This window comes from Andrena cerasifolii, chromosome 5 (assembly GCF_050908995.1).
Source record: "Andrena cerasifolii isolate SP2316 chromosome 5, iyAndCera1_principal, whole genome shotgun sequence".
NCBI lineage: Eukaryota > Metazoa > Arthropoda > Insecta > Hymenoptera > Andrenidae > Andrena > Andrena cerasifolii.
This window is the reverse complement of record NC_135122.1, coordinates 11,013,894-11,028,120: the sequence shown is the minus strand read 5'-3', so window position 1 is coordinate 11,028,120 and position 14,227 is coordinate 11,013,894. Positions and strand designations below refer to the sequence as shown.

Sequence of the window (14,227 nt, the reverse complement as noted above, 5' to 3'; positions counted from 1 at the left end):
GTTAAAAACAAATAACAATAATAATAATAATAAAAATAAATAATAATAATAAATAAATAAATAAATTCGTATCTTAAGGGCTCATTCCAGTTAGACGGGATGAAAAAATGGATTTTTTTAAAACATTTTTCGAAAGTACATACCCTCAAGAATGTACTGTTAAACTTTCATGGAAAAATTCCGATTATTTTAGCCTCTACAGATGAAAACTTTGAACGTGTTATTCTTGAAACGTCATTTTTTCACATCGTGAAGATAAAATCTCAAAATCTATCGAACCGATTGCGTTATAAATTGTACAGCTTATTCTGCACACCTATAACTCTCGCAGGAACTAGAACCAAGTAGTTAAAATCGAAAATAGCAAAAGAAAAAAGGCGAAAAACATTTTTCTTGCATTTTGCCCGCCACTTTGCTAATTCTGAAGATGAATCACTAATTGTAGTCCGAGCGATAGCGACAGTGATACTGATCAGGAATTTGTTTGGATATTTGGGTTCAGATGATTCTAACAGCTGAGATCGCCTTCACGAGCGAGGCGTGAATTTTTAAAAATGTCATCAAGACCGTTTTCAAAAGCATTTAAAAAGCAATAATTTTATTACATTTATATTTTTTATTTACCGCAGAAACGTAGTTTAATGAATAGAATAAAGTTTTATTCCACTGCTACAATAATTCTCGTCGCAATAGATTTCTGAAAATCGCTGAATTCGTCGGCGCGCTAACCGGAATGACCCCTTAAAAAAGGGAAGAAGAGGAGAGAAGAGACTGCCAAGGATTATGCGAAGTGCCCGTGTTTGCCGAAAGACGCCTGGATGGAGGGTATAATGAACTTCGACAGAAGTGAACGAGAACTGTCAACAGCGGGGTATATCTCGTTTACGACAGCAAGTCGAGTGCTCCTTCAGGTAAGTATACTTCCTCAGGCGCCACTGATAAAGCGAATTGTGGCGCCTGTCGAACCGCAGCGTCGTGGCTGCGATCGCAAACCGCAGCGTTCAGCGAGTCGTCTTTAATTACCACGATGCTCGGACGAATTCGGGCTCGAATCCGCGCGGAAGATGCACGTGTGTTTGTTCTGTCACTTAGTCGTGCAACCTGCCGGCGAGTTTCGCGTCTGTGATCCAAGGTGATGCAGGTGACGATCGAGGAGTCAACAGACTTAGGTCTCTCGAGTACAGAAAATATTTATTTTTTTTATAATATCTATGCGTAGGTAATGGAGAAGTGCTTTGGCTGGGGGGTGGTATCTTAATTTGGTGAAGGAAATGTTATTTTATTCTGCGATGGGGTGCTCCTCCACTTCTGGGTGATCTGCTTCTCCCAGCGTACTCCTGATGGTGTATTTCTAATAATTATCTACTCCTGGTGGGTTCTTAATGGTAAATTATTATAGTGGATCTATTGAATAATGATCTATTGCAGAATCTTATCCCCTACTCGAGTCTTTGATGAACTTAGAACGGCCACCCCTAAAAATGACGGAAGGATGCATACCATTTCAAAGCTGATTGGCACCGGGACTTTCCACGGGTTTAATGGCAATTACTCGAGCGGATATCTGTATACGTTTCAATTTATTGTAATTACATTACATCGACAGATGTACACCGCTTTCGGAAAGCTCTGTCCTTATAAAAATACGTAACAAAGCTCGATCGCGCGCAGCAAGCAGGATTACCGATAAATTAGGAAGCGAAACTAGCGTAGGGGGCTCCGTATAAATACGGTTCGTTTCGTTTTTTTTTCTCTCACTTTTTCTCTTCTTCTTCTTCTATTGTACCTCGCGAATGAACTCTCGTGATCTCTTTTGTGCGTAATCCGGTCGTGGCTTCCCCGCGAAGGAAAACACCTCGTCCTCGTGTAAACAGCTAGTAACTTCATCGTATTATGCTATACCATTATGCGATACGTGTCTTTTCTTCTCGTTTCCTTAAATAACCGTAGAAAATAAAACGAAAGAAGAACAGATTCGTTACAACTCGACCGTAAATCGTACAATATATTAATATATTAATATATATATATATATATATATTAATATATATATATATTATTATTATTATTATCATCGTTTAAATCTCTATCGATGGAACTAGCACCAATGACTATTCTCGCGTAGCGATTCCGTTAAAGTACCAAGGTCGATGGACGTTTCGTTACCTCGACGTACACGTCGGGTGGCGCTCACCCTCTCTCGACATACAAACGCAACGTATAAAAAATAAAGTCGGACAAGTGTGTATTTCTTTCGTCCCGTACAGCGTCGAGAGCACGCGGAAAGATCGCGTCTCAGCTTCCACCTCTGCGTTCTTTGTGCTCGCCAAGCGATCCGTTACGACCCGCAGTCGATAAATCGTTAATAGAATAAATCGTCAACGTTCCCTCGCGCATTCCATGTGACATTAGCTAGCCGCCGCTCCTCCCCCTCTGCACCCGAACGGAAAGGAGGGAAGGAAAGAAAAACAGAAAAAAAAAGAGGAAATCATCGGCAATCGTCGCCAACCGACGGAAACGATATCTACACGTTGCACCCCTAAGCGATATAAATAGAAACCGCGGTAATGTTACATGGAATGTCGGGTTAACAAACAAATCGGAACGATCGGATGCACCGTGCCCGCGGAGGCCGCGTCACGTCGTCGTGGACCCCGACCTCTCGCCGATCTCTTCGCGGACCCGCGGGCCTACAGGAGTATAACATTGCGCGAACATCACGAATGTACAGGAACGGATAGGGGTGGGGCGGGCAAACGTATTCTGGCGCCTTCGCAGCGACGATCGTTTCTTGGTCCGTGCAACGTGCTCGGTACAAATACAAACATCTTTATCACACGTGTAAAATCGTTATCGTCCATCGTGTCGTCAACGATTCGAGGGGGTTGTGGGGGGGGTCGTTCAAGGAAACGAACGTGGATCGAGGGGCGTTCGGTTCCCAGTACGATTGGAATCCGGAGGCGAACGCGCGTCCCCGTTCGCTCCAGCGTTTCTATATCGATTGTTAAGTAGAATAGGAAGATCACCGCGCGACAGACTAGTTAAGTAGCTACGCAGGTCGTTGGCGGCCTCGCGCCTACGCCTCGCTCGGCTCCTCTGACCGTGCCGACCGAGCGGCTTTCTGGGGCTGGCGTGGTCGCCGCGTCTCGCGTTCAGCCTCCTCAGGGCTAGATCGGCGGCGGGCCGTTCGGGTAGACGACCATCGGCGTGAAGCTTCTCGCGAGGCTGTTGGACAGCATGCAGCTGTAGTCCTCCTCGGTGGATGGCACCAGCGAGGCGACGCCTAGCGCCAGCAGCATCAGCGCCTGGATCGGCAAGGAAACGCGCAACACCCGGCCCAGGAAACGGTATCCCCGCGACAATACCGTTCGACGGCCATTGTCACCACTGAAACACGTTCATTTACACCCATGGTTATCGTGGTCACCTTCCTCTAACCAGCGGGAAATGCTACTCTTCATCTTCCAGAACGTACACTGCCGCTTCTAAGCCTTTGCCCACTTCTGCGCTCTCTGCGTTCTTTGCGGAACGTTCAAGAAAGGGTTTCGATACGAAGATTAAGGTAAGATACGAGAAATCAGTCGACGTCTCGGAGCTGCACAATTGGTGGTCGTTTGCTGGGAGCTTTCTTCGAGACTGTTTGTTACTATACTAACAGGAGATACTCGGGAATTGTATCAAGCTCTCTAGGCACCTAGCACGCTGATCATTGTTACGAATTGGTGCGATAGTAAACGATATGGGCAAATACTTTAGAGCGGTAGCGCAAATATATGTATATACGTACGAGACGTCGAGTCTGTTCGAGTCAACGTTTCCCAAAGTTTCTACTAATCCTCCGAGCAAAGAGAGCTGGGAGTGCGAGGTTTCGTTATTGGGGAAACGCTGCTCGGGAACTAAAAACAGAAAATGAAAGAAACGTACTCTGTGCCGGGTGCGTCGTGGGGCCGAACGGTTCCAGAGGCAGCTTCGTCGAGCAGCTACAATACAGTAAAAGAGAAAACACAAACAATAAGGTACTGTGCACGTGAATGCTACTGTCACGAGCCACGGGTGCGATGAAAATTCTGAACGGCTCGATCGGAGGCTTTAAATACACCGTCAGGAATCATCTTTCTGAACGTGTACTGTCGACAGTTACACCATCGGCATTTCCATTGGCCGAGTAGCGGGATATATTAATTCGCCTCCGTGCCTCGTGTTTAAAGTATCGATTAACGTGATCCCTAGACGTGGTGCGTGAGTCTACACCGAAGGCTAACATTTAAGAAGCATGAACCATCGGAGTATCGGCGGGTAGCCACAGAGGACCGACGTTCCCTGGCGGTTTCCGTCTGAAAGCTACCGCCTGTGGCTCTCTAGATATTCGTACGAGACGTTAACAGCTCGAATGTTACGATGCTTCAAGTTTCTCAGGGGATGGACGTAACGGGAAGGGCATTCGAGCTTACGTCGTGAGAGAGGGATGCTAGAGAGGAGGTCGTGGCCGCGAGCCCGACGTCCCGGGGGTCCATTCCGAGCGCAGCTCCCAGTTTCAGGGCGTAGATTCCTGTCAGTCGTCGAAGGGACTGCAACCTGAGTCGCAGCTCCTGCAGGCAAGCTCTGGTGTCACCTTTCTCGTCCAGCAACTGATTGGCTGACTCCTGCAGCGACAGCACTCGTGGCTCGCACCGCTCCAGGTCGCTTCTCAGCTCCCTGAAACGAACGGTCTCGAATTACTTACTACACGAATTAAATTCAACGAGAATTTAGCTGACAAGGGAACATCCCGAACCCGGAAATTCAAAAGATTCTGAAACTTTGTGAATATGTAGGGGATTTCCTCCTGGTTAAACGCAATTTTTGTTTGCTGCCCAAATTCACTTTAAGGGGGCGTAATTGACCCCTGAAAATCTGGTTATTTTCCGATTTTGTGTTATGACGCGTGAACTGTAAAATATTTTTTTTTAACAAATGCTAGATCTAATTGAAGGAAGTAACTTTTGTCGTGAAATTTTTTTTCTATCTCTTATAGTTCGCCAGTTATAACACAAAATCGGAAAATAGCCGAAATTTCAGGGGTTAATTTCCCCCCTTCGAGTGAATTTCGGCAGCAAAAAAAAATTGCGTTGCAAGCAGGAGGAAATCCTCTACATATTCACAAAGTTTCAGAATTTTTTGAATTTTCGGGTTCGGGATATTCCTTTGTGAGTCCCTTTATTACCACTTCATTCAAAGTGAAACTATACTGAGTTGCATTAATATTTACTGTTTCTCTATAGAAAGCTGCTATTTTAAGAGAAGAATACTGAATCTAATTTCTTCTTTCTCTGCCAAGAAACCCATACGATAAATCAGATAAAAAGTGAACCACCCAGACGTACCTAAATTTATTATACTTGGCGGTCATGATTTCAGGGGATTCGGTCAAGTCGACAGGCTCGCTGGCTCGTATGCTAACTTCCGTTCTTTCGAGCCAAGCTAGCAGTTCCTCTATCGTGCGATGGAACTGGTGGTTGGACATCAGAGCAACCTGCAGCTGTTCCTGCCACCGTGTAGCCATCGCGCATACTTTGCTCCACCTTTCGTTCGCCACTGCCAATCTTTCTCTCAGCTGCGTGGAACGGCGCGTGTCTTCGTTGTGGTCAGTCAGGTGGGCACCAACGGTGTTGAGGCTGACGAGGATGCTTTTGTGGCTGTCCAGGTCCAGCTGGAACTCGCGATGCTCCTGTATCACGTCCTCCAGTTGCTCGATATTGCTAGGTGGCGAGTGCTGCTCGCTTTGGGTGCCCTCAGCGAGCTCCAGCCACTTCTCCAGCCTCCATAGATCGTTCTCCAGTTGCGCCCAGTTGCGACGCGAGCACAGGGGGCACGTCAGCCTTCCATTGTCGCTGAAAATTCCAACGCATCGATACACTCTTCTGCAACGATCTTCCAACTATGGTCTGACATGATTCTTAAAGAGTACTTGGCTAGTTTCAGATGAGATTAGAGGAGAATGGTTGGTTACTGAGAAACTGTTAGGGCGAAAGAGGAAACACTCACTGGGCGCAGGGAGAGGTGAACATGTCGGTGATAAGTAACCTGCGTGTGAAAAATGTTTCGCTCAATATTCTCTCAAGATTCTACCTGAGTTCTCTGATTTGTTGTTCCCGGGTCCTCGCTAGGATGAGGAGATTGTCGTATCTGTCCGTCAACGCTTCCACCTCGTTCCCTTTGGCGGCCTGTACGCTCAGCTTGCCGTCTTCTATGAGCAGACCGTGGAGATGACGGGCTAGCTCGATCGACGATTGACAGCTTCCGATCAGTTTGCTCTATAATAACGAATTGGTCAGAGTCCCGTAAAATTAATGAGAACACCCGATTCCTATATTCCGATACGTTCTACACTCACAATGTTCTTAGCAGCCGTGTTCAACCCTGGTCCAGCGACGGGATCCGGGGTGACGGCTACCTCCAACGTGTCCAGTGCATCGCTGCACTCAACGAGCGCTGCTTCCAGCTCCATTAAGTACGCGTCGCTGGATGTCATCCTCAGTAACCTGGGCAATGTGTCCACTTGAACGGCAGAGTCTTGCTCGAACTTGAGAGTCTCGACCTGCACAGCCTCGTCAACCTCCAGCTTCTCCTGCCCTTCGATTTCCGTTCTCAGAGAAGCCACTCTCTTCTTTATGTCCTCCCACAGCAGCTGATACTCGTCCACCAATTCTTGGATCGTGGCCACCTCATCCGAATGACATTCTTGCATTACCTTCAAGGCCAGCTGGTCAGCCTTCTGAAGCGTGATGTTCTGCGTCCTCAGCTCTTCCTCGATCTCGTTCAGCTGATGCAGCCTGTGTCGTATCGACGCCTTCTGCTCGGGCGTGGCTAGGTGCTGCGTCCTGGTCAGCCGAACGTCGACCTGTGTCAAGCCGACCACCGCCGCGCCGTGCACCGTGATGAAGTCCCGGTAATTCTTCTGCCCCTGCTGGAGCGACAGTAAGACGGCGTTCACTCTCGGTTTCAGCGTTTGCCACTTATCGATAAGCCGCCTGGTGCCGCCGATAAGCGACTTCAGATTATCTGGATCTAGGCCAGTCCTAGCCAATCGGCCAAAGTGCTGTTCTATCGCCTTGATCACTGACTCGCGCGTCTCCACGTCCGCCGCGATGCTCTTCGCCCTCTCGATCACCTTCTTCGGCTCCTCCTTCGACGCCTCGTCCTCCAGTTCCGAGAGCACCTTATCTGTCGCCTCGAGCCAGTCCCCGTGCTCGGCCTTTATCTGCTCCAGCTCCTGCAGGATCTTCCAGGCGAGCACGATCTTCCCCTTCCTACCCGCTGACTTCACGCAAGTGGCCGTCCACCTGCGCTCCAGGCCCTCCATCCCGCTCCTTATGGCGTCCGTGTTGAAGGAGGCCTTCCAAGCGTCGCAGTCGCCGAGGAGTATCCCGCAGAGATTCAGAACCTCGCCGATATTCCCGCTCTCCGCCTCGATGTCCTTCTGGAGGTGGTCGTGGTCCTCGAGCTTCTTGTCGATGCAGCTCTGCGCGATGTCCTCGATGACAAACGTCTCCGAGAGCTGAGACTCGACGCTGGCCAGCCAGGTCCTCAGCTCGTTTATCCTCCTCTCCAACGTGGCCATGCTTCTCATCAGGTCTACCAGCTTCGTCGCTCTGGCCTTGCCCGTGGCCAACAGCCGGTCCCATCTTTCGTTCGCTTCGTCCAACGACCTCTGCAGCCTGTCCTTCTCCTCCTCCTCGGCCACTTGGATCAGATCCTGGCCGGTGGCCTGCAGCCACGAGACTTCGCGCTGCTTCAGCGCGATCTCAGCCTGCAGATCGCACTCCAACCTCTTCAGGGTCTCCTCTGGCTCGTTGGTAGCCATCGAATCTGACATCTGGATCCTAACCTCCGTTTCGTCTGTCCATGCTAGAAACCTGCCCAGCCTGCCCCTCCAGCGATCGTACAGACCGCAACGCTCCTCTAGCCTGTACACCAGCAACGCTGCTTGGTGCTCGAGCTCGCCGTGTTGCTGGCACAGCAGCGACCGCTGCTGGTGCAGGGCTTTCATGTCCGATGGACTCAAACACTCCCTCAGCTGTTCCGTGATCACTCCGAGGGACTCTAGGTCCGCTGTCATACTGGACAGCCTGGTCTGCTGTCGTTGAATCGACTCTAACTCCTCTTTCGTCGTCGCCAGACTCGCAGCCTTCGCGTGGAAGGTGGCGCTAAGGATCTGACTGATTTCTTCGAACGTCGCGGTGATCCTGTTCGTCTGCTCCTCGTACTCCGCGTGGAGCTTCTGTATCCTCTGGATGAAGTCCCGCCAGGTCTCCAAGCTCGCGTTCAGATTGCCGATTCTCTGAGCGTCAGCGGCGTGCTTCATTCGAATGGACACCGCCAGCGCCTCGTCGCAGTTGGTAAGCAGGGACTCCTGTTGCTCCTGCAGGTACTCCAGCTGGGACTCTCCCTGCGGCAACTTCTCCAGCAGCGTCTGTATCCTGTTCAGGATCTTGTCCAATCGCCGCAGATGGATGAACCGCAGTTGTAGCTGGCTTCGCTCCCTCTCCACCTCCTTCAGCCAGGCTAGAAGCTTGCTCTGGTCCAGCTTGTACCTGTCCCATCCCGCGAGCCTGTCGCGGACTGCCGCGTGCCTCTCCATGATCCTGGCGAGGGTCTCATTGTGCAGGTTCGTGAGGATGTTGAATTGCTCCGTGGTGGAGAGGTTGCTGCCCTCCTCCGCGCGCACCGTGATGATGAGATTCTGCTTGTCGGTCAGCAAGTTCTTGTGCACCTCGCAGAGGTTCCTGTGCTCCGACAGGCCGTTGTAGTCACCGGGCAAGCCGTTCGACAGGAAGTCCTGCACGTGTGTCAAGTACTCCTGCCAGAGCTTCAGGGCCGTCGCCCCGTCCTGCGTTTTCACCAGACGAGTGGATAGCCGATGGTACTGCTGGAAGGTCTCTCTGAACACCTTCTGCCACAGCTGCAGCACCTCCACCACCGACGGTTCCTGCGTAGACACTTCCAGGCTGCGCTCCTTGATGGACTGCAGCTGGGGCTCCGTGCACGTGAGGGCCAGTAGGTGGTTCCTAAGCAGCTTCAGCTGCTCCTTCGACTCGCCTTGGCTCACCGCGGTCAGGCTCTGAGGAGGAAACGAAGAATACGTCAGCTAATCAATCTACATTCTCGGCTCCTTAAGAAGCTTGCATTCGTAAACGATCGGAAGGGAATTATTACATTGCATCGATCTTCTCAAGTACGTAATATGAATCGATGCGAACTTATCCCAACTGCTAACTACCCCCAACTCCGCTACTCTTTCTATCCCCGATGCTCGAGCAATTCCGACGAGCTCGAGCTACGAAGCGTCTTCTATTCCCGGTGCAGGTGTCCTTGGGGATTTCCATCGACAATCGGAATCACCGTGGACGATCATCGCCGTAAATTCTATCGGGGAGGGCCGTCGGAGGAATCGAAGGCGAGTCCTCGAGGAGGTGGCGTCGGAAACTTTCGACCAAGAGAGGCGAGGCGGCGTAGGTGCACCGTCCGGATTCAGCTGTTGCGGATTTCGTGACTGATGCAATTGCCACCCCGGGTTAAGCCCCTCGGCCTTGACACAACAAATTGTTTCGGAACTAACGCGATTAAAATATAAACGCGCGTGCGAGCGGAGCTAATGATCCGCGGGCTTGTGCCAAGCACCAATAGTAACGCGCTCGGCCTGACGGACGCTCAAGAAATCACCTTGAGGGGTGGCGGACGCGCCGCGCTCCGCGGCGGGCTCCTTTCGAAAAAATGTCGAGTGATCAGCGGAATCGGCCAAGGTCCTCTCAGCCGCGCTTCCTACTAGGCTAGCCTTGCGCGATCATAAAAATAACCGCGGGGCTCCTTCTGACGCGTGCACGGTTCTGCCTCCACCTAAAGGGTTGCGTCAAAAGATAATTCGCTGTCATCCGGGCTAATGTTGAACGCTGCTTCCTTCGCCCTCGAGTATGCGGCTAGCTTGCCAGGAATTTATTTCTTCGTGTTATGGGAATAGTTTCATTTAGATAGTTCAAAGTGCAGAGGCTTGGAAATTTTCCCCAATTCATTTAGGAATGTTATATTCAGCCGCACAGGTGCCGTATGTTGGGCTCGAAGAAATTGGAATGGCCTGCAGTCTGCACGGACCATCAGAGGCATCCCATGCTTCCAGACGAATCCGCGAAGGCCAGAATAAGAGAACACGAAGACAGTGCGAGCACGTCGTTCTTCAGCGCATGAAAGTCACAGCTTTAGAGACCCTCGTTTCTCAGAAACGCGCCCCGTGGAATTCGGACGTCGCGCCGAGGCTCGATCTTTACCCGATTCATCGATCTCGAAATACAGTTTCCGTTCGGCTAATCGACTCGGATTGTTCCTTTAACGTGGCGGGGCTTTTGCGACGATAGGAAAATAGAATTTTAAAAATAGGCTTGCTCCCGTCCTTCGAATTCTAACCGAAATGCTTCAGAAACTTTAATAAAATCTACGAGAAATCGTTTCCACAGCGGCTGGCTACTAAGACAGTAGCGAGTAAGAGGAAGTGCCTCGAAAGCAGATGCAACGCGTGTTGTTGCCATATCTCTTCGAGTCGACACACGTCGGAGCGATTTTCTAACAAATTGTAATGCCGTAGCGAGCAGTGACCTCGGCCGAGGAAGAGTAGCCGTGTACCGTCTGCCGCTAATTTAAATAAACACGGCGGGGCGCTAACTGGGCGACGTTAAGCGCACATGTCAACAGGCTTTCCATCGATACACGCGGCTAAAATATTTACGGCGCGACGCTACTGTTTACGAATTTCCCAGAGGAAGGCCTAAGAAACGCTCCATTCACCATCTAACCAGAAGCTACTTCAGTCTTCACGGTCCAACTTATATATTCCTTCCCTACCTTCCCTTACACCCAACATCCACTAAATCCTTCTACCGATCCACTTTCCTAAAAAAAAAAACAGCATCTACTTGACATCCCCGAAACACTCGCTAAGCTTTATCGATCGCGTCACGCCACCCCCGAAAAAAGAGGCGCAAAATAAATGAGCTCGCGAGACGGGAAAGGAACTCGTTCCGTGTCAACGCCTACCCCTTGGTTTTGCAAGATCTGGAGGCTCTAAAAAAGCCGCGACATCCCGCGGAAAGATTATATAATTACTTGCCTGTTGGACCGAGTCCAGGAAATTTTTCGTCTGGCACAGATCGCCGCGCGCGAGCTCCTGGTTGAGGGCACGGGCGTCCGCCGCGTCCGCGAGGCAAGACAAGGTCTCGCGGATGTCTTCGAGGCGTTGCCCCAGGGCCTCCACCTCGCCGTGCAGCGGTCCAGTTGCGTCCAGCCCGACGTCCGACGCGATCTGCGCCACCAGGCCTTGGAGCTTCGCTAGCCTCTCCTTGTGCTCTGCCATTGTCTCCTCGCAAATCTGTTGGGAAGTCGCAGCGGTCAGAGAACCATGTGCTCCAATCGCTCCTCGTGCTTCACACGCCCTCCATTCTTATCGGACTACGAGGAAGAGCGAGTCTCTTAAATCACAGCGTCGACACTTTGTGCTCCGAGACTCTCGAGACAGAAGTGTCCTTTCGAAGCAGCATTGCGGGAGGATCGGGGGTGGGAAGTGAACGATGGATGCAAGGGATGCACGTGACAGGTTTGTGATCGATGTTGGGAGAAAAGGAGCGGACGTCTGGGCAGCGAATGGATCTCTGAATGACGGTCAGAAACTTCCGCGACCCATGCTTCGCGTCCTCATGCATATGTAATGCGATTCTTTGCGTTTCAACTGCTTATCGTCGTCTGGTATTCCTGGCTGAGGAGAGTGCTCCGGGGGAACGGTGGGATGGAAGCTACTGTCAGTTAGATACCGCGAGTGCGATGACTTTAAACGTTGACTCGGATTTTACTGCTCTAATTCGAACCGTTCGCGTCTTCGTTTGGAGCGGACGTTAATTGGGAACCGTCTACCAATTCCACCGTCCAGATCTCCTCTCGTTCGCAGGATTTCAGAACCCTGTCACCCACCGGTTGCAAAGTAGCGGGATTATTTCTTGAAACGAGAGTATGTTTGACGCCTCTATGAATAGAAGCTTGCGCAAGGCGCGCGGACGTAGCGTCGCCTCTATGCGTCCCGAATTCAAATTTCATCTATGACACGAAGCGATCACGACGCGCACACACGCACGATGGGGAGGGGCGCGTGAATGGGTGGTGTCGCGCGGAAAAGTGAATGGCACGAATGAATGGGCGAAAGACAGAGACGGGGCGACGGTAGAAAAACCGCGAAACGGGCGCGAGTGACAGATGCTTCTGGCGGACGCGATTCGATGGAGCCTCTGATGAGTCTAAAGTCTGATGTGAAAAGCATCCTCCCACTCGACGTTCCCCTCGCAGCGACGTGAAACTCTGAAAATCCAATCCGCGAGCATTTTATCAACGCCCCAGTCCCACCTTATCTGTATTTACGCCGCTGAACTGGGTCTTTCGATACGCCAAGTTGCCGGAGAGGCGAGCGCGAATCCAGGATTTAGTAGAGCCCACTGTGCGCAAAGATTCCGCACACGATTCTATTCCGGTCCGCGCCGTCACGTTTATATTAGATGCCACGCGATTCGAACACAAGAGTGGTGGCTGCACTTGATCGAAGGAAAGGGTTGAAGCTTCTGCGTCGCTGAAGGGGAGCTAGCATTAGGGGACAACGGTGTCATCTGGAGTCGAGCGGGGCACAGAGAAAGGGGGATGCAGCCCCGGACAAGACATAAAGACCAGCCTCCGGCGTAATCGATAGAGAGACAGGATCCCTTGGATCGTACCTTTATCTCCTCGGGCGTGCACATGATCCTCAATTTAGGTCACCGTTCATCGTCCCTATTCCCCAGAAGAGCGCGTCACGCCGCGGCGTCGCCCCGCGTACACGTGCCGCTCCGAGACGGAGCACATGCTTCGTGCGCTCGCTTGTAACCGGAAACAGCGGGCTGCCGGTATGGAGAGTGGCACATAATCGGGTCGCGTGCTTGCGAAATTAGCGGCGCTGTTTACGGTGCCGCGGCTCGTTATCGCGCGATAAACCCGAGACCGAGATAGCAACGCGAGAGAGCGTCACGGAGAAACGGGCGTCCCGACGCTCTGGACCAGACTGCCGTCCTCAGGGGGGGATCGATGCGCATACACCGACCCCGAGTGGTGGGAGACTCCCTTGCCCCGTATTCCAACGACCTACCCTCGCAGACTCACGTTTCCACGCACACGCGTAGGGCGAGCCCCACGGTGCCCCGTCCCGGCCCGCATTTCTGCCAGATAGCACTGGCCTCGGTGAGAATCCCCCATTCAGGGGGTCGGACACTAGTGTCAGCGTCCCTGTCTGGCATCTTACGCGCTATGCTTTTGCTGGGCGGGGTGGGTGTAGCGGCGTGATGCTGAGCGGAGGTTGATTCAAGGGTGTACGGTTCTGCTCTAGCTCTGGGTGCACGTGGTGAGAAGACGAAGGGTTGGTACAGGGAACTGGGATGAGAAGACGAGAGGATGTCGTTAGCTAGTAGTTTGAATAATTGTTGGGAAAGGAGAATGGTAGAAATTGGTCGATTGTGGACCTGCCTGGCAACCAAAGAGTTTTATAGGATATGTTTCAATAGGTCTTAAAGGGGTACTCTCATGCAGAGGGACGAGGTCCTCTGTTCTCTTTAGGGACCACCCACAAAGGACTACGAAATTTTTACCGATAAGCATTAACCCTACGTATTTGCTAACATCTCAATAAGTTGTAAAATAAATTTCAGTCATATATACAAGCTTTTTTCATAAGTTTAAGGCCGTTTAAAGACGAAAAACATGGGAAAGATGAGTTTAAATTCAAAGTCCCGTCATTTTGTGAATTTTTAATTTTTTTTCATAAATCTGCTACCGGCTATAGCCACACTCTTACTGATTAAGAATCCTTTCGGTTTTTTTGTTTTGGATCAGCGGAACAGCCGGAATCGTATGCATCGTGAGGCAACTTTTTTTTTGCACACGCTTTACGAGATGACCCACATCTTCGTTAATTATTATTATATATGGCTGAAAAATTTTTTACAACTAAGTGAAATGTTAATAAATATTTGTGGATAATGCTCGTCGGTGAAAACTGTGCAGGTTTTATGGGCATCGTCCCTAAAGAAAGGCACAAAGCTGGCCTTCTAGACGAGAATACCTTCTTAAGGAATCCGAATTGCATAATAATTTACCCTGAGGGCGATGGGAAAGTTATAAATAATTAGCGAAT

The 14,227-nt window shown here is 50.7% G+C and overlaps 2 protein-coding genes across 15 annotated transcripts in view; one reads left to right on the top strand and one right to left on the bottom strand.

Moving 5' to 3' along the window:
• Nucleotides 1-14,227, top strand: part of Rab3-gap (Rab3 GTPase activating protein) — a 313,138-nt gene that overhangs the window by 26,454 nt on the left and 272,457 nt on the right. The gene's annotated exons all lie outside the window — the stretch shown is intronic.
• Msp300 (Muscle-specific protein 300 kDa) overlaps nt 1,562-14,227 on the bottom strand; it is a 99,972-nt gene continuing 87,306 nt past the window's right edge. For all 14 annotated transcript variants that reach the window (XM_076811792.1, XM_076811794.1, XM_076811799.1 and 11 more), the window contains 7 exons: nt 11,138-11,395; nt 6,374-9,100; nt 6,109-6,293; nt 5,364-5,870; nt 4,452-4,695; nt 3,925-3,980; nt 1,562-3,387 (listed from right to left, as the gene is read on the bottom strand). In XM_076811792.1, coding sequence (XP_076667907.1) covers nt 3,168-3,387; nt 3,925-3,980; nt 4,452-4,695; nt 5,364-5,870; nt 6,109-6,293; nt 6,374-9,100; nt 11,138-11,395 — 4,197 coding nt within the window. In that variant the 3' untranslated portion in view covers nt 1,562-3,167. The remainder of the gene's footprint in view (nt 3,388-3,924; nt 3,981-4,451; nt 4,696-5,363; nt 5,871-6,108; nt 6,294-6,373; nt 9,101-11,137; nt 11,396-14,227) is intronic.